The 18690-nt window shown below is 40.0% G+C and overlaps 1 protein-coding gene across 2 annotated transcripts; it reads left to right on the top strand.

The window, feature by feature from the left end:
• The first annotated feature begins 9075 nt into the window (after positions 1-9075).
• On the top strand, positions 9076-17540 carry si:ch73-217n20.1 (complement receptor type 2). Of its 2 annotated transcripts, none has more exons than XR_002468974.3 (14): positions 9076-9281; positions 9426-9617; positions 9973-10069; positions 10142-10215; positions 12467-12688; positions 13024-13203; positions 13311-13484; positions 13674-13919; positions 14035-14220; positions 16013-16109; positions 16232-16305; positions 16482-16661; positions 16950-17029; positions 17136-17540. XR_002468974.3 is itself a non-coding variant. In XM_021566288.3 (14 exons), exons 1-14 carry the CDS (start codon positions 9227-9229, stop codon positions 17147-17149), a joined length of 1971 nt encoding a protein of 656 aa, XP_021421963.1. In that variant the 5' UTR covers positions 9081-9226; the 3' UTR covers positions 17150-17540. The 2 variants fall into 2 exon arrangements, 1 of the variants encoding a protein (XP_021421963.1); XM_021566288.3 differs by having other exon boundaries at positions 9081-9281; positions 16850-17029.
• Positions 17541-18690: the final 1150 nt, after the last annotated feature.

Raw genomic sequence — 18690 nt, 5'->3', positions numbered from 1 at the left:
CTTTGTTCCTACACTCGGGACTCTGACTCTATTGGTTACACGGACTCTTGGCCTCCCATCCTATTCTAACCACCTCTTGTTGGCTGATGAAATTGCTGTACAATATGATATTGTTGCCATTTAATGCACATTCAAATGTTATAAATCAACACTGCAGAGCTCCCCATGTCCTATGCCGTGCCCTGATTGTTTTACTGCTGATTATATATGGAAATGTGCATGTAATGTACAATCTGGCCCATCAACTGTTGCTAGCCCCAGTTCTGTTTTGTGCTCTGACATTTGCTTCACTGATTTCTGCTCTTGTAAAAGCCTGGGTTTTCTGCACGTTAACAATAGAAGCGTATTACCTAAAATGGATCAATTGAAAGAGTGGGTTCACAGCTCCAATCCAGATGTGTTGGTCATTACTGAGACGTGGTTAAGAAAGTGTTTTGAACACTGATAACATATCTGGTTATAATCTTTTTCGGCAAGACCAATCTTCCAAAGGTGGTGGAGTGGCAATCTTTACCAAGGAACACCTTCAATGCTCGGTTGTCTCCACCAAGTCTGTCCCAAAACAATTTGATTTGCTGGTTTTATGCATTAAACTTTCAAATAACTCATTGTTGACTGTTGCTGGGTGTTATCGGCCACCATCAGCACCGGCCTGTATCCTACATGCCCGAAGCTCTCTCCTGGCCCCTTACACCAAGTCTGAATTTGTCTTGCTAGGTGAGCTAAACTGGGACATGATTAAATCACCTGACCAAGTCCTAAAGCAATGAGTCTCCCTAAATCTTTCTCAGATTATTACCAATCCTACAAGATATGACTCCAAACACCTAGAAAATGTTACTCTCCTTGATGTTATCCGTACAAATAATCCTCATATAGGTAACAGTCTGGTGTTTTCTGTGTTTGATCTAAGTGATCAGTGTTTTAGAACATGTGTTCGTAATGGCTGCTCAGTGAAACGACCTGTCTTGATTTGTCATATACGCTTGCTAAAAAAACTTTAATGAGCAAGCCCTCCTTCATGACCTGGCCTCTATAAATCGGTATATAGTCATGGCCAAAAGTTTTGAGAATGACACAAATATTCATTTTCACAAAGTCTGCTGCCTCAGTTTGTATGATGGCAATTTGCATATACTCCAGAATGTTATGAAGAGTGATCAGATAAATTGCAATTAATTGCTAAGTCCCTATTTGCCATGCAAATGAACTGAATCCCCCCAAAAACATTTCCACTGAATTTCAGCCCTGCCACAAAAGGACCAGCTGACATCATGTCAGTGATTCTCTCATTAACGCGGGTGTGAGTGTTGACGAGGACAAGGCTGGAGATCACTCTGAAATGCTGATTGAGTTCGAATAACAGACTGGAAGCTTCAAAAGGAGGGTGGTGCTTGGAATCATTGTTCTTCCTCTGTCAACCATGGCTACCTGCAAGGAAACACATGCCGTCATCATTGCTTATCACAAAAAGGGCATCACAGGCAAGGAAAAGCTTGTCCGGAGAAGACAAGGTGAGCGCTACCATCAGTCCTGTGTCATGCCAACAGTAAAGCATCCTGAGACAATTCATGTGTGGGGTTGCTTCTCAGTCAAGGGAGTGGGCTCACTCACAATGTTGCCTAAGAACACAGCCATGAATAAAGAATGGTACCAACAAATCCTGCGAGAGCAACTTCTCCCAACCATCCAGGAACAGTTTGGTGATGAACAATGCCTTTTTCAGCATGATGGAGCACCTTGCCATAAGGCAAAAGCGATAACTAAGTGGCTCGGGGAACAAAACATTGATATTTTTGGTTCATGGCCAGGAAACTCCCCAGACCTTAATCCTATTGAGAACTTGTGGTCAATCCTCAAGAGGCGAGTGGACAAACAAAAACCCACAAATTCTGACAAACTCCAAGCATTGATTGTGCAAGAATAGGCTGCCATCAGTCAGGATGTGGCCCAGAGGTTAATTGACAGTATGCCAGGGCGGATTGCAGAGGTCTTGACTCTATTGACTCTGCATCAACTTAATGTAATTGTCAATAAAAGCCTTTGACACTTATGAAATGCTTGTAATTATACTTCAGTATTCCATAGTAACATCTGACAAAAATATCTAAAGACACTGAAGCAGCAAACTTTGTGGAAATAAATATTTGTGTCATTCTCAAAACTTTTGGGTACGACTGTAGAATCAGCTTGGTCCCCTCTGTCGAAGATGATATTTTGATTTTGATATTTTCATTGGTATCGTTAACAAATACGCACCCATAAAGAAAATGAGATCTGGCAGAGTTACTCCACTTCAATAATTCCATTTGGTAAATTGCTTGGCACACGCATACTCAGGCTGACACTCTCATTCAGGCAAATTAGAAATAAGTGTACTCAGGCTATCTGGAAGGCTTAAGTTACTTTAAGGAGCAGTTCTCTCTCTGTGGGTCTAACCCCAAGAAGTTCTGGAAAATGTTTAAAGACCTGGAGAATAAACCCTCCTCACAGCTGCCCATGTTCCTTAATGTTGATGATGTGGATCCTTTATTTAAAGGGGTAGATAAAGCTGATCCTAACTGTTATAGGCCTATTTATATTTTGCCCTGTTTATCAAAAGTGTTGGAAAAACAATTCAATGATCAACTGACTGGCTTTCTTGACGTCTATAGTATTCTCTCGGGTATGCAATCTGGTTTCTGCTCAGGTTATGGATGTGTCACTGCAACCTTAAAGGTCCTCAATGATGTCATCATTGCTCTTGATTCCAAGCAATGTTGTGTTGCTATTTTTATTGACTTGGCCAAAGCTTTTGATACGGTAGACCATTCCATTCTTGTGGGCCGTCTAAGGAGTATTGGTGTCTCTGAGGGGTCTTTGGCCTGGTTTGCTAACTACCTCAAAGAGTGCAGTGTATAAAGTAGGGCTGGGCGATATGGCAAATAAATTATCACGATATCTATATATTTTTTTCATTTGGTAACGATAATTATCACGATATTAATCCAATAATGTTTAAAAGGTGCATATCTGCTTCAAACTCAAGAATGCCTTAACAAACTGTGGTTAGGGCGTTGGGCCAGTAACCGAAAGGTTGCTAGATTGAATCCCCGAGCTGACAAGGTAAAACTCTGTCGTTCTACCCCTGGACAAGGCAGTTAACCCACTGTTCCCCGATAGGCAGTCATTGTAAATAAGAAGTAAAACTGACTTGCCTAGTTAAATAAAGGTTACATTTTTTTATTTAATATGTGAGCTACACACAATTATACTTGAATGAAAATTGTTTGCCGCCAGGGAGCACGTACCTGGGGGTCAATTAACTTGATAAGCCTCTTGAAACCTTCCTTTTCGACTGTGCTAATTGGTCCTTAGCAATGCATAATAGCATTTGTGATTGTCTTTTTGATGTTTGCTTGTAGGGCGCTGTCAGTGTTGTAAACGCTGTCAGTGTTGACTGCTTCGGGCAAACATCACTAGATTGGCTGGTGCTTGAGGGGTGTTAATCAATACTGTGGCGCAAACTCAAACTTCCTGCATGTTCCAAAGAGTGATTTTGCTTCAGATGTTGAAAAAGGTTTGTGGTATTACCAGACTTCGTAGCCAGCTGTCTACGGCACAATTTGCACCAAACATTGCTCTGCTCTTTGTCGGACTTCAAAAAGCCAAACCACTTCCAAATTACTGAAACAGTTCAACCCTTTTTATCAATAATTTCTTTGTTGGAAGCTGCTCCTTCTCCATAGCTATCACTGCCACTGTTTTAGTGTCTACTCCTTCACTTGAGTTGCTAAGTGGTTTTTAGTGGGCGTATACCTCTCCACGTGCATATTGTCACTTCTCCGCACGTTCCTGCTGCGTCACAGAGGTGAAATGGACTGCTGTACCTAACTATTCTATATCGACATTATCAAAAATGAATCTAAACGTTTTTATATCGTTATTGAGGAAAGTAATTACCTCTAATTATTGATTTAGCCCTAGTATAAAGTCAGAACATCTGTTATCTCAGCCACTGCCTGTCACTAAGGGAGTACCCCAAGGCTTGATCCTAGGCCCCACACTCTTCTCAACAACATGGCTCAAGCAGTAGGAAGCTCTCTCATCCATTTATATGCAGATGATAGTCTTATAGTCAACTGAACCCTCCCCGGATTTAGTGTTAAACGCTCAAACACAAAGCTTTCTTAGTGTCCAATAAGCGTTCTCTGCCCTTTACCTTGTTCTGAACACCTCCAAAACAAAGATAATGTGGTTTGGTAAGAAGAATGCCCCTCTCCCCACCGGTGTGATTACTACCTATGAAGGTTTAGAGCTTGAGGTAGTCGCCTCATACAAGTACGTGGGAGTATGGCTAAATGGTACACTGTCCTTCTCTCAGCACATATCACAGCTGCAGGCTAAGGTTAAATCTATGTTTTGTCTATTGTAATCGCTCCTCTTTCACCCCAGCTGCCAAACTAACCCTGATTCAGATGACCATCCTACCCATGCTAGACTATGGAGATGTAATTTATGGATTGGCAGGTAAGGGTGCTCTTGAGTGGCTAGATGTGCTTAACCGTTTGGCCATCAGACTTTCCACCAATGCTCCTTGTAGGACACATCACTGCACTCTATACTACTCTGTAGTATACTGGTTGATGCTTATTTATAAAACCCTCTTAGATCTCAATCTGAGATACCTACTGCAGCCCTCATCCTCCACCTGTTCTGCCAGTCACATTCTGTTAAAGGTCCCAAAAGCACACACATCCCTGGGTCGATGTTCTTTTCAGTTCGCTGCAGCTAGTGACTGGAACGAGCTGTAGAAAACACTCAAATCTCTTCATTCGATGACTCAATCAGGAAACACTTTTACTGACAGTTGTGGCTGCTTCGAGTGATGTATTGTCTCTACCTTCTTGCCCTTTGCACTGTTTTCTGTGCCCAATAATGTTTTTACCATGTTGTGCTGCTGCCATGTTGTTTTGCTACCATGTTGTCATGTTGTGTTGCTACCATGCTATGTTGTCTTAGGTCTCTCTTTATGTAGCGTTTTGGTCTCTCTCTTGTTTTGATGTGTATTTTGTCCTATATTTGTTTTTTAATCTCTAATCCCAGCCCCCGCCCCCGCAGGAGGCATTTTGCCTTTTGGTAGGCCGTCATTGTAAATAAGAATTTGCTCTTTACTGACATGCCTATTTAAATAAAGGTTAAATAAATAAATATAGATATATTTTAAGTGCCCTTGTACAGTAAACAAAGTAATTCTTATAAATATTTAATTGGTTCAGCCAGCTAGGGGTTTCTAACAATGCTTTGATATAATGTATTACTGATTCTCATTTGAATAGGTACAGCCAGTGAAGAGAGAACCACTAAAGGCTGACATTAAAGTAGCTGTTTTGTGGTGCACTGTAACATAGTTGTCATGCTATACCCACCCCTTTCACACCCTTGTTGTTGTTTGTGTATCAGTGTAGGAATCTTCCACAAGACTGTAAAATACTTAATTGTACAGGAGCTACCCTTTATCTAAAGTCCTAAACCAACAACACTTTAAGGTGTGGAGAAGGTGTTGTGCAATGTCATGAGTCGCATAGAAACTTGTATTACTCTATGTGTAATTGAGGAAAATTCTGATTCTCATTTTTGAATAGTGAAAGTACAAAATGTTGTGTTTTCTTAATAGTGATAGTGTAGTTAGTAGATGGACACTGAAATTGTGAGTTAAATACTGATCAAATGCTGATACGGGCATGGCTCCATGAGAGGGCTACAGAAGGCTTAGCCCCCTCAGTTCAAACTTTAGCCCCCTCAGTTTTAGTTGTATGTCCCTATATAAAAATAGCAAAAAAGTTAAAATAACTGAGTGACAGGTTGGTGCAAAACAAATCTGTATCTCCCCTGCGCACAATGGACAGGGCGTGCTGCTGTGTTTTTAAGGGGGCTATGGAAAGTCACTGGGCAGTTAGGTATGAGTCGTATGACTCCTTTGGGTTTCCATAAAAAGTGGGAAAAATCACTTCTCATCTCTGTGGTAGGCTACGTGAATAACATGAGCTGTAATATATTTGATTTTGAATTGTAAGGGCAGGGTCAAGTTTACAGTTGAAGCTGTTTCATTCTTAGCTATCTACAGTTGAAGTTGGAGGTTTACATACACCTTAGCCAAATATATTTAAACTCAGTTTTTCACAATTCCTGACATTTAATCCTAGTTAAAATTACCTGTCTTAGGTCAGTTAGGATCACCACTTTATTTTAAGAATGTGAAAATAATAGTTGAGAGAATTACTTATTTCAGCTTTTATTTATTTCATCACATTCCCAGTGGATCAGAAGTTTACATACACTCAATTCGTATTTGGTAGCATTTCCTTTAAATTGTTTAACTTGGTACAAACGTTTTGGGTTGCCTTCCACAAGCTTCCGGCAATACGTTGGGTGAATTTTGGCCCATTCCTCCTGACAGAGCTGGTGTAACTGAGTCAGGTTTGTAGGCCTCCTTGCTCGCACACACTTTTTCAGTTCTGCCCACAAATCTTCTCTATGATTGAGGTCAGGGCTTTGTGATGGCCACTCCAATACCTTGACTTTGTTGTCCTTAAAGCCATTTTGCCACAACTTTGGAAGTATGCTTGGGGTCATTGTCCATTTGAAAGACCCATTTGCAACCAAGTTTTAACTTCCTGACTGATGTCTTAAGATGTTGCTTCAATATATCCACATAATTTTCCTTCCTCGTGATGCCATCTATTTTGTGAAGTGCGCCAGTCTCTTCTGCAGCACCTCCACAACACGATGCTGTCCCCCACGTGCTTCACAGTTGGATGGTGTTCTTCGGCTTGCAAGTCTCCCCCTTTTTCCTCCAAACATAATGATGGTCATTATGGCCAAACAGTTCTATTTTTGTTTCATTAGACATTTCCCCCAAAAGTATGATCTTTGTCCCCCCCCATGTGCAGTTGCAAACCGTAGTCTGGCTTTTTTATGGCGGTTTTGGAGCAATGGCTTCCTTGCTGAGCAGCCTTTCAGGTTACGTCGATATAGGACTTGTTTTACTGTGGATATAGATACTTTTGTACCTGTTTCCTCCAGCATCTTCACAAGGTCTTTTGCTGTTTTTCTGGGATTGATTTACACTTTTCTCACCAGAGTATGTTCATCTCTAGGAGACAGAACGCGTCTCCTTCCTGAGCGGTATGACGGCTGCGTGGTCCCATGGTGTTTATACTTGCATACTATTGTTTGTACAGATGGACGTGGTACCTTCAGGCATTTGGAATTTGCTCCCACGGATGAACCAGACTTGTGGAGGTCCACAACTTGGCTGATTTCTTTTGATTTTCTCATGATGTCAATCTAGAGGCACTGAGTTTGAAGGTAGGCCTTGAAATACATCCATGGGTACACCTCCAATGGATTCAAATGACGTCAATTAGCCTATCAGAAGCTTCTAAAGCCATTACATCCTTTTCTGGAATTGTCCAAGCTGTTTAAAGGCACAGTCAACTTAGTGTATGTAAATGTCTGGCCCACTGGAATTGTGATACAGTGAATTATAAATTAAATAATCTGTCTGTAAACAATTGTTGGAAAAAATTACTTGCATCATGCACAAGGTAAATTACCTAACTGACTTGCCAATACTATAGTTTGTTAGCAAGTCATTTGTGGAGTGGTTGAAAAAGGAGTTTTAATGACTCCAACCTAAGTGTATGTAAACTTCCGACTTCATCTGTAGCTGTAAAAAGCATTAGTGTTATTAGCCTTGGCATATTATCTGGTTCGAGCTAGCTAAATAGGCTAAGATTGGCTTCGCCAAAGTGCCCAAACAAAGGAGAGCGATGAGCAGCAGGAGCATTAAACCACTGAGGCTGTCGCCAAGACAACAGCGATGATGCTGCTAAACTCGAGCAAGCTTGGTGTTCAGAGCCCCACCCTTCCACAAGCGCAGCCAGGATAATGGCTCCACAGCCGCCTCCACCTTCGACTGTTCCTGATGATCTTGGAACAGAAGACCCAGCCCAGTTTAATCTAGATTCCTACCCTAAAATTGTTTTATTTAATAGCAACTGGTTCATAGGAAGAGAGTGGCTGGAATACTTGGTTACTGCAGATGCTGTTATGGGGTTGTAAAACATACAACCCACTCAGAACAGACGTAAATTCTATGTCTAGTTTTGATTTACATTTGAATTCAATGTGAAGTAAACAAATTTTAAAAAAAGAATATCCACCATGTCATTTGAGTTAGGTAAAACGTTGGGTGAAAAAAAAATACAAAATGTCTTTCACGTTGATTACTTTTTGCAAATCCAATTAGTTTTCCACATTGATTCAACATCATCAAGTATATTTTGGTGGTTGAAATGACTTGGTAACAATGTTGATTCAACCATTTTTTTGACCAGTGGTGAAGAAAGTTCACACTTGTCATGGTTGAGTAAAAGTAAAGATACCTTCAAATAAAATTACTCAAGTGAAAGTGAGTCACCCAGTAAAATACAACTTGAGTTAAAGTCTAAAAGTATTTAGTTTTCAAAATACTTGACTATCAAAAGTTAATGTAATTGCTAAAATATACTTAAGTATCAAAAGTAAAAGTATAAGTAATTTCAAATTCCTTATATTAAGCAAACCAGACAGCACCATTTTTTTACGGATAGCCAGGGGCACACTTCCACACTTAAGACATAATTTACAAACGAAGCATTTGTGTTTAGTGAGTCCACCAGATCTCTTGATAACTGAATTGCACCCTTTTCCTGTCCTGCTAATCGTTCAAAATGTAAATGAGTACTTTTTGTTTGTCAGGGAAAATGTATGGAGTAAAACTACATTATTTTCTTTAGAAATGTAGTGGAGTAAACGTAAAAGTTGTCAAATATAAATAGTAATGTGTATATATACCACAAAAAAATACTTAAGTAGCACTTTAAAATATTTTTACTTTATACCACTGTTTTTTGCCCCGTGGGAAACTTTGACCCACTCCTATGTTGGAGTGTTTCTTGAACCACTTATCTATCATACATGGTTCCAAATTAGGAGTGAGTCTAAATATTACCAATGGAAAAACTCAGATTACTTGACGTAAATAAATCTGAATAGCCTAGCTACGTAGGCCTACAAAGCTACTCGTCATTTTACGTTACCTCCCCTCCAACTACAAAATATAACCCAGTCGACATACTATTTCATTAAACTCAATAACGTTTAAACGGGTGAGCGTACAGATCCGAATGCACATGAAACGATGAATCTGGTGTATAATGTCGTGTTCTTCTTATCACTTGCCCTACATGCCTCAGGTAAGATTGTTGTTTTCATAAAATTAACATTGCACTGTCCACTTTAACACTGACAATGTCATTTGTAGCACGTTTACATATTTATCGGATATTTGTGATTTGAATTGCCACTGTTGCTGATGTGGCTCATTTGTTTCTAAACAGCTCAAGTTCCATCGAAATGTGGTGCGCCGCCGTCCTATCCACACACGCAAATCGAGGACATGAAAAAGGGTATATTTGGCCATGTACAAAAAGTCCTCTACAGATGCGCCGAGGGCTACACTCAGAACAGTGGCATTCGCTCTATCAAGTGTCAAGCTGGAAAATGGACACAGTTAACCATGACGTGTGAAAGTAAGTAAATGCCTTTAGATAAGTATATATTGTTGTTGTGCATAACACTGGTTCAATGAATATCATACCATCATATCATTATGGTTATAACTGTCTCTGGGATGAGGTTGTTGTGGCAAGTAAATGTCATTTGACGCTTACATTTACTGGGGCCCTCTGGTGGTTGCAAAGAGAACATTTGGGAATAACATTTCTATTCAGTTCAGTCCTTGAGGACTGCAGTGTGCCTGTTTTAGCGCTGTTTGGCACAAACAGTTCCCTGTGGTTATTTATGTTGAGTTTGGCACAGAATCTTACCCTGGATTCATTCCCTGACTGCCCTGCTGTTTTCTAATGTGTCCCATCCTCTCTTCAGAGAAGAACTGTGGATCTGCTGGGGAGTTATTCAATGGATACTTTCACTATATGGGGGCTTTTTTCGGGGACAAAGCAAATGCAGTGTGCAATGAGGGGTAAGTGTCTTGAATGTAATGAAATAGGCCTATAGCCTGGGCCTTTTCTTAATCTCTGTGATATTTGCACAGGTTTACACTGAAGGGGATGGAATACAGAATATGTAAGGACTCTGGCTGGAGTGGAGAGATTCCCACGTGTGAAGGTATGCACCATTCAATGATCAATCGTAAAGTAAAATGCAGCAATCAGGTCCGTTCCTTTCTAAGTAGGACATATAACATGCATCCTAATCAATTTAGTAGGTTCTGCTGTATGAAATACCAGACTGGCATGCCCTGTACTTGTCTAGTTGATTGTTGGCATGACACACCAAGATCCTGTTGTTGAGACTTGACCATGTTGGCCTTGGACATTCAGTCCGTAATTGTCCCATTGTTACAAAAGCATTAGAATATCATGTAAACAAATGTTCCTTTATTACCCATGCTGTGGTAGCCTAATGGCCTAGCTAATGTCCTGTAAGGATGATTCCTCGCCAGACTAGAACAAAAAAAAAAGCCCATGATTTTTTTTCATTTTTTTTCTTCACAAAAGTGAATCCACTGAAGGTTCCTTTGGAGGAACGATTGTTGACATATTTGCCATTTGTATCTTAAAGCATAATTGACAAATAATCAATTGAAGTTGGACTATTTGTGACATTTTGGCCTAACCCATGTCTCATTTAAAGGGGAAATCTGCTGCTGCATACATTTTTTTGACTTACAAATTAATTATATATACCCAGTGATTCTTATAGAATATAACTTATAAATGCCGCATAGGCTTAGTTCAACTCTTAGTGCCCCATCAGAACCCAAAATATAAGCTTGTTTTACTCCAATGTTTGTAAACAAAGTAAATGTAAACAAACACTATGTAGCCTTATTACATGGTTAAAACTATATATCTTGGATGGTCAGTCCATGCATCCATAGCACTGTCCATGAATTTGAGAGTGCTTCCATTTCTCCAGCCCCACCCTTCAGCTTTTTACCAAAACAGGGGCGGGAAAACCGCTTTGTTATTGCTTCAACTGCTTATTGCCGCTTTAAGACTCCACAATGTTTTATCTGTAGGTGCTACAAAGCAAACAATGGTGTCATATGAATATCTTAATATTGTTGAACATAATATACTCTATGGGCATATTGAAGTTTAAAGTGGGATCTCTGCTACTTATGTTATGATCAAGGGGCCAGGGCTCTTGTCTAGAAGCACGGTTTCGACTGCTCCTACAGTTTTGCTTCGGTACCGCAGTTTAACTGACACCTGGCCCAGAAAGAGAGTTTCTATAGACGGCCACATAGAGAAGTCAGATTTGAAAATTCCTTATAAGACACTTTAGTCATCACCTTTGTGCACAAAAAAATCAATTTAATTATTCAAATAATTTTCACTAAAGCAGAATTTTTTTAATATATTATTTGCATCACTCATAGATGTAGATATTAACATTTTATATTCATCCAACGTCTGCTATGTTTCTGGATGATGTGATGATGTCGCCTGTGCTCACTAAGTGCTGGTGCGCATGTGATGTTGGTCTGTATAAACCAGATGTAACTCGGAAATAGACAGTTCATGAATTGGAACTTGAGTAGATTTCCTTGAAAAAACAGTCGGAACATCAGTTCTTATTATACCTCAGTGGTTATGATCCAATTTGTAAGCATTACCAACATTGTGAAATTGGATACTAAATGGTTGCCCTCTGCTGGTAATTTACAGGATTTGCAGTGATGCAAGTAAAACGAGGGCTTCAATTGGTTACATTGCCTAATATACCAATTTCTCTCTATAAAATGGACCTTAACTTTCAAACTAGCAGAGATCCCACTCTGAAACTTTGATAAGCCTGTAGAGTATATTATGTTCAACAATATGAAACAAATGTAGCCAAATCAAAAATGGTATATCTTCAATATGTATGTTTATATTTAAAAAACAAATGAATGCATGGAAATTATTATTGAAATGAAGTTACTACTCATATTACAGAGCGAACAGTAAAGTTTCTTATGACATCAATTTCTAGCATTTACAGATGGAACATTTGTGAGTTTTTGGCCTTACCCAGACCTCCTTTAAGATTCCATAATGTTTCAACTTCAAGGATTTATTTATCAATTATGCTTTAAGATAAAAATGTGGAATATATGTCAACAATCCTTACTCCAAAGGACCTGATTTGTTGTTTGTTTTGTTATGGATGACATTTTGTGAAAATCGCCCAAATCACAGGCACCCATAATGTTGTTGTGCTGTTTACCAAAGCATGAGGTCGTTGTCTCGATGGAGGCATCTGTTTTTCCTCTTAATCTCCAAGACGAGGCACAAATTTTGTTTGTCATTATAGATACAAGAATGAATTAAACAAAACCACAATAGCATTTTAAATGTCATCATTCTAGAGGGAGGTGAACCACAAGTGGTTCCAGCAGAAGTGACCTGCCCTGCTCCTTCAGTGGCCAACAGTGTGAAGCTCAGTGAGACTGTCTCAGTGTACAGGGTCAGAGACTCAGTGACCTTGGTCTGCTCCGAGGGCTTCCTCCTGACTGGAGCCCAGCAGCTCACCTGTGGACCAGACGGCCAGTGGCAGCCCGAGCTCCCACTTTGTCTGCCCTCTGTCGGAGGTGAGGTCCATCCTGGTTTGAATAACACATTGACTCAGTAGGGGTGCCCAACATCACTTAAGGGTGCCCAAAGTTGAAATCTTTTCACTTTTTTGGGGTGTCTGGCCCATATTCATTGCTTTGGAGCCTTGATTTGTTATGGCGGTGCCTAGCTCCTGTAATTCCAACTCCCACTCTTTGGAGACATTGCTGTGTCTGTTCTGTTGTTTTTGAAACTCTAATTATCATTCTTCAGTGATGATTTGTTAGGAGTGCTCTGTAATGATAGGGCATGGCCATCTGCCACAGAGAGACACCAAACTTCTATGAGCTATTTTCTGCTTCTTTTTTTCTAGAGATCACTTGCAATGCCCCCAATGCAAAGGGGAAGAGGTTGATCAATGGGTTGAAGCAAGTTTATAGATCTGGAGATTCTTTGTCCTTTTCCTGCAAGGACCTTTATTATTTGGATGGATCGAACACTGTCACATGTGGGGTTGACGGAAAATGGACTCCTTCTCTTGCACAGTGCATACGTAAGTATCCTGACATGATTAAGACAACTGCTATACAGACTCTGTGTCAAATGTGTTGTAGTTTTGTTTTAACCTGCTTCTGCTTCTTTTTTTTTTTACTCATGTAGAGATTAAGTGCCCTATATTAAACATAACAAATGGTAGGCCATCCATCAAGCAAAGAAGATTTGGATCAGATGTAACCATTTCCTGCTTTAAAGGAAACCTGCTAAAAGGTGCTGCCCGCATAAAATGTTCAAGATCTGGGGAATGGAAGGAAAAGATTCCACAATGTGTGCCAGGTAAAGGATCTCTTGTTTTCAAAGGATTGAATGTACTGTAAGCCTAGTCTCAATGTTGTGCTTTTTACCAAAGTACGAGGTCATTTTTCCTCTTATCTCCAAGATGAGGCACACTTTTTTTTATGTCATTATAGATGCAAGAATGAATTAAACAAAACCACAATAGCATTTTAAATGTCATCATTCTAGAGGGAGGTGAACCACAAGTGGTTCCAGCAGAAGTGACCTGCCCTGCTCCTTCAGTGGCCAACAGTGTGAAGCTGAGTGAGACTGTCTCAGTGTACAGGGTCAGAGACTCAGTGACCTTGGTCTGCTCCGAGGGCTTCCTCCTGACTGGAGCCCAGCAGCTCACCTGTGGACCAGACGGCCAGTGGCAGCCCAAGCTCCCACTTTGTCTGCCCTTTAATGATATAATTAAAAGCCCCAAGCCTGATGGTAAACACAAACACCAGCCAAGATCTGTTACTTTGAGCATTGCAATATATAATACATGTTATGATGCATTGGTTTTATAACAGATGTGATTTCTATCTATCTCCCTTTCCTGTAGGCAGATGTGGAGTGCCACCGTACCTCTCCAACGCACACCTTTCTGACTGCTGTAGAGCACAGGTAGATTTTGGTCCTGGTCACCGGGTCAGGTACAGTTGTGCCTTGGGATACATGAGAGTAAGAGGCACTTACTATAGTACCTGCGTCAGTGGGAGGTGGACACCAGTAACTCTGAGATGTGAACGTAAGTAACCATATGAAATTATGTGCCTGAATAGATGAAAGTACAGTACCAATCAAAAGTTTGGACACACCTACCTATTCAAGTTTTTTATTTTTATTTTTTTACTATTTTCTACATTGTAGAATAATAATGAAGACATCAAAACTATGAAATAACACACATGGAATCATGTAGTAACCAAAAAAAGTATTAAACAAATCAAAATATATTTTATATTTGAGGTTCTTCAAAGGAGCAAACCCTTTGCATTGGTGACGGATTTGCACACTCTTGGCATTCTCTCAACCAGCTTCATGTGGTAGTCATCTGGAATGCATTTCAATTAACAGTTAATTTGTGGAATTGATTTCCTTCTTAATGCGTTTGAGCCAATCAGTTGTTGTGACAAGGTAGGGGTGGTTTACAGAAGATAGACCTTTTTGCTAAAATACCAAGTCCATATTATGGCAAGAACAGCTCAAATAAGCAAAGAGAAATGACAGTCCATCATGACTTTACAGTCAATACGGAACATTTCAAGAACTTTGAAAGTTTCTTCAAGTGCAGTTGTAAAAACCATCAAGCGCTATGATGAAACTGGCTCTCATGAGGACCGCCACAGGAAAGGAAGACCCAGAGTTACCTCTGCTGCAGAAGATAAGTTCATTTGAGTTACCAGCCCAAATAAATGCTTCACAGAATTCAAGTAACTGACACATCTCAACATCAACTGTTCAGAGGAGACTGCGTGAATCTGGCCTTCATTTTCGAGTTACTGCAAAGAAACCACTACTAAAGAACACCAATAAGAAGAAGAGACTTGCTTGGGCCAAGAAACATGAGTAATGGACATTAGACCGGTGGAAATCTGTCCTTTGGTCTGATGAGTCCAACTGCAAGATTTTTGTTTCCAACCGCTGTGTCTTTGTGAGACGCAGAGTAGGTGATCGGATGATCTCCGCATGTGGGGTTCCCACCGTGAAGCATGGAGATGGTGTGGGGGGGCTTAGCTGGTGACAGTCAGTGATTTTATTTAGAATTCAAGGCACACTTAACCAACATGGCTCCCACAGCATTCTGCAGCGATACGCCATCCCATCTGGTTTGGGCTTAGTGGGACTGTCATTTGTTTTTCAACAGGACAGTGACGCAACACATCCAGGCTGTGTAAGGGCTATTTGACCAGGAAGCAGAGTGACGGAGTGCTGCATCAGATGACCTGGCCTCCACAATCACCCGACCTCAACCCAATTGATATGGTTTGGGATGATTTGGACCGCAGAGTGAAGGAAAAGCAGCCAACGAGTGCTCAGAATATGTGGGAACTCATTCAAGACTGTTGAAAAAGCATACCGGTGAAGCTGTTTGAGAGAATGCCAAGAGTGTGCAAAGCTGTCATTAAGGCAAAGGGTGGCTACTAATATATTTAGATTTGTTTCACACTTTTTTGGTTACTACATGATTACATATGTGCTATTTCATAGTTTTGATGTCTTCACTATTATTCTACAATGTAGATTTTTTTTTTTTTATTTTTTTTTTTTACTTGAATGGGTAGGTGTGTCCAAACTTTAGACAGGTACTGTATATGTACAGTTAGTTACTCTACATATACCTTTCATATACTCTGACACATCATTAATACTTCTTCCTCCTATGTACTACAGTATATAAAGAACATTATTCTCTTGTTTAAGCATTAGGTGGCAGCAGAGCCATAGGTGGTCTAGAATATATCACTCTGTGGTAGTTAATGTTTGTCTGTTTTGTGGCTTCTGAAAAATGTAATTTAATGACATTTTCTTGTCCAAAGGCAAATCATGTGGCTCAGCTGGAGAGATGTCTTTTGGTCATTTCGTCTATACCGGTGCACAGTTTGGAGATACAGCCACAGGGGTTTGTAATGAGGGGTACGTTCTATTCTGCTAGTATGTCTTTTTGCTCTTAAGGCTTCTCTCATAATTGTTGCAGTGTACAAATAAAATTATGCGTTGTCATATTAAATCACTTTTTGTACCCATTATTACACCAGGTATCAGCTGGTTGGACAGAATGTAAGAAATTGCATGAATGATGGCTGGGATGGGCGTGTTCCTGTATGTGAAGGTGTCACATTTATTTTTTAGATGGTCTACTGCACCACACAGTTTTACACCTGGGTCATAGTTCAATTGCTTTTGGTAACTTTGCTTTAGTTTAGAACATCCCTGAACTTCAGTTCTGTCACCCATAATCTTCAAAAAAAGGTCATGTACATTGTACATTGTGTTTGTGACTTTCAGCGGTGCAGTGTGCTAAACTTCCTGAGGTGGTAAATGGAGAGATAAATGGCCATTTGGAACCACCTTACGTTTACAGCACTGTGATTGGCTATCGGTGTCGCGTAGGAAAACTGATTGGAACGAGTGAGCTCTACTGTACCAAAGATGGGACATGGAGTGCGCCACCTCCAGAGTGCAAAGGTGCCATTTTCTGTTCAACTCTATAGCTTCTATAGCTGCACTATTTTTGCTATGTTTTTTTCCCTTTAGCAAACTAGGAACATACCTTAAGTGTTGAGAACTTGGCCCTGAGAGTAATATTAAGGAACCAACCCCTTTAAAACCAATAAAGTAAAAGCTTATGTTGACTCTTTCATTTCTGTTCACATATATTAAATGTCCCTATCCCAAAGTACAATATGCCCAAATGACAAGAGGAATTAGAATGCCACTTGAGTTTGGGGACTCTGTGACATTTGTCTGCTTTAGGGGCATGGTGATGAATGGACCAGGCACCGTCACATGCAGCCTGGATGGGACATGGACTCCTGCCCTTCCCACATGTCAATGTGAGTAATTCTGAAGGGTCTATTTACTGACAATATAACCCTTTGTAGGCTGATACATAACTAAAGTGCATTGTATAAAATGTTCCCTTTTTTTATTTTTTTACAGATCGGCGGTACTGAAGGTCTAATACCATTGATCATTATACTGAATGTCTTCAACTCAACCATTTTACCATAACTTTTACCATAATAATCAAACTCAATGCATTTTATTATAATACATTAATATCCTAATGACTGTTGTCTTTAAATACCCCTTCTGTCTTCTGGAATCATGTTATTGTGAGTTTTACAGCACTTTTGGTACATATACCCCTATTTTAGGGGACCAAAAGTATTGGGGAAATATTCACTTGTGTATTAAAGTACTCAAAGTTAATTATTTGGTCCCATATTCATAGCACACAATGACTGCATCAAACATGTGACTCTACAAATGTGTTAGCAAATGCATCTGTTTGCTTTGTTTGTTTCCGATTATTTTGTTTACAATAAAAATGTTAAATTCTGCGTTGTCATTTTGGAGTCACTTTTATTGTAAGAATAGAATATGTTTCTAAACACTTCTACAGATGCAAAAATATCAGTGTCATAGTGTTCTGCGTAGCTTAGTTGGTAGAGCATGGCGGTTGCAATGCCAGGGCTGTGGGTTCAATTCCTGCAACCGGTATGGAAACTTTTTTTATTTTTAATTAAAATGTATTCACCCACCACTGTAAATCGCTCTGGATAAGAACGTGTACTAAATGACAAAAAAAATTATCATACCAAATACAGTGGGGCAAAAAAGTATTTAGTCAGCCACCAATTGTGCAAGTTCTCCCACTTAAAAAGATGAGGCCTGTAATTTTCATCATAGGTACACTTCAACTATGACAGACAAAATGAGAGAAAAAAATCCAGAAAATCACTTTGTAGGATTTTTAATGAATTTATTTGCAAATTATGGTGGAAAATAAGTATTTGGTCACCTACAAACAAGCAAGATTTCTGGCTCTCACAGACCTGTAACTTCTTTAAGAGGCTCCTCTGTCCTCCACTCGTTACCTGTATTAATGGCACCTGTTTGAACTTGTTATCAGTATAAAAGGCACCTGTCCACAACCTCAAACAGTCACACTCCAAACTCCACTATGGCCAAGACCAAAGAGCTGTCAAAGGACACCAGAACCAAAATTGTAGACCTGCACCAGGCTGGGAAGACTGAATCTGCAATAGGTAAGCAGCTTGGTTTGAAGAAATCAACTGTGGGAGCAATTATTAGGAAATGGAAGACATACAAGACCACTGATAATCTACCTCGATCTGGGGCTCCACGCAAGATCTCATCCCGTGGGGTCAAAATGATCACAAGAACGGTGAGCAAAAATTCCATAACCACACGGGGGGACCTAGTGAATGACCTGCAGAGAGCTGGGACCAAAGTAACAAAGCCTACCATCAGTAACACACTACGCCGCCAGGGACCCAAATCCTGCAGTGCCAGACGTGTCCCCCTGCTTAAGCCAGTACATGTCCAGGCCCATCTGAAGTTTGCTAGAGAGCATTTGGATGATCCAGAAGAAGATTGGGAGAATGTCATATGATCAGATGAAACCAAAATATAACTTTTTGGTAATAACTCAACTCGTCGTGTTTGGAGGACAAAGAATGCTGAGTTG

This window comes from Oncorhynchus mykiss, chromosome 16 (assembly GCF_057628025.1).
Source record: "Oncorhynchus mykiss isolate SJ-2025 chromosome 16, ASM5762802v1, whole genome shotgun sequence".
NCBI classification, from domain to species: Eukaryota; Metazoa; Chordata; class Actinopteri; order Salmoniformes; family Salmonidae; genus Oncorhynchus; species Oncorhynchus mykiss.
The sequence above is the reverse complement of the archived record's forward strand: the minus strand, read 5'-3'. Positions and strand labels throughout refer to the sequence as shown.

Excerpts from the sequence above, each read along its gene's own strand:
- si:ch73-217n20.1 (XM_021566288.3), top strand. The coding sequence starts at position 9,227 with ATGAATCTGGTGTATAATGTCGTGTTCTTCTTATCACTTGCCCTACAT. Across the intron at positions 9,282-9,425 it reads ACTTGCCCTACATGCCTCAG|CTCAAGTTCCATCGAAATGT; the intron begins GTAAGATTGTTG and ends GTTTCTAAACAG. Across the intron at positions 14,221-16,012 it reads AGTAACTCTGAGATGTGAAC|GCAAATCATGTGGCTCAGCT; the intron begins GTAAGTAACCAT and ends TCTTGTCCAAAG.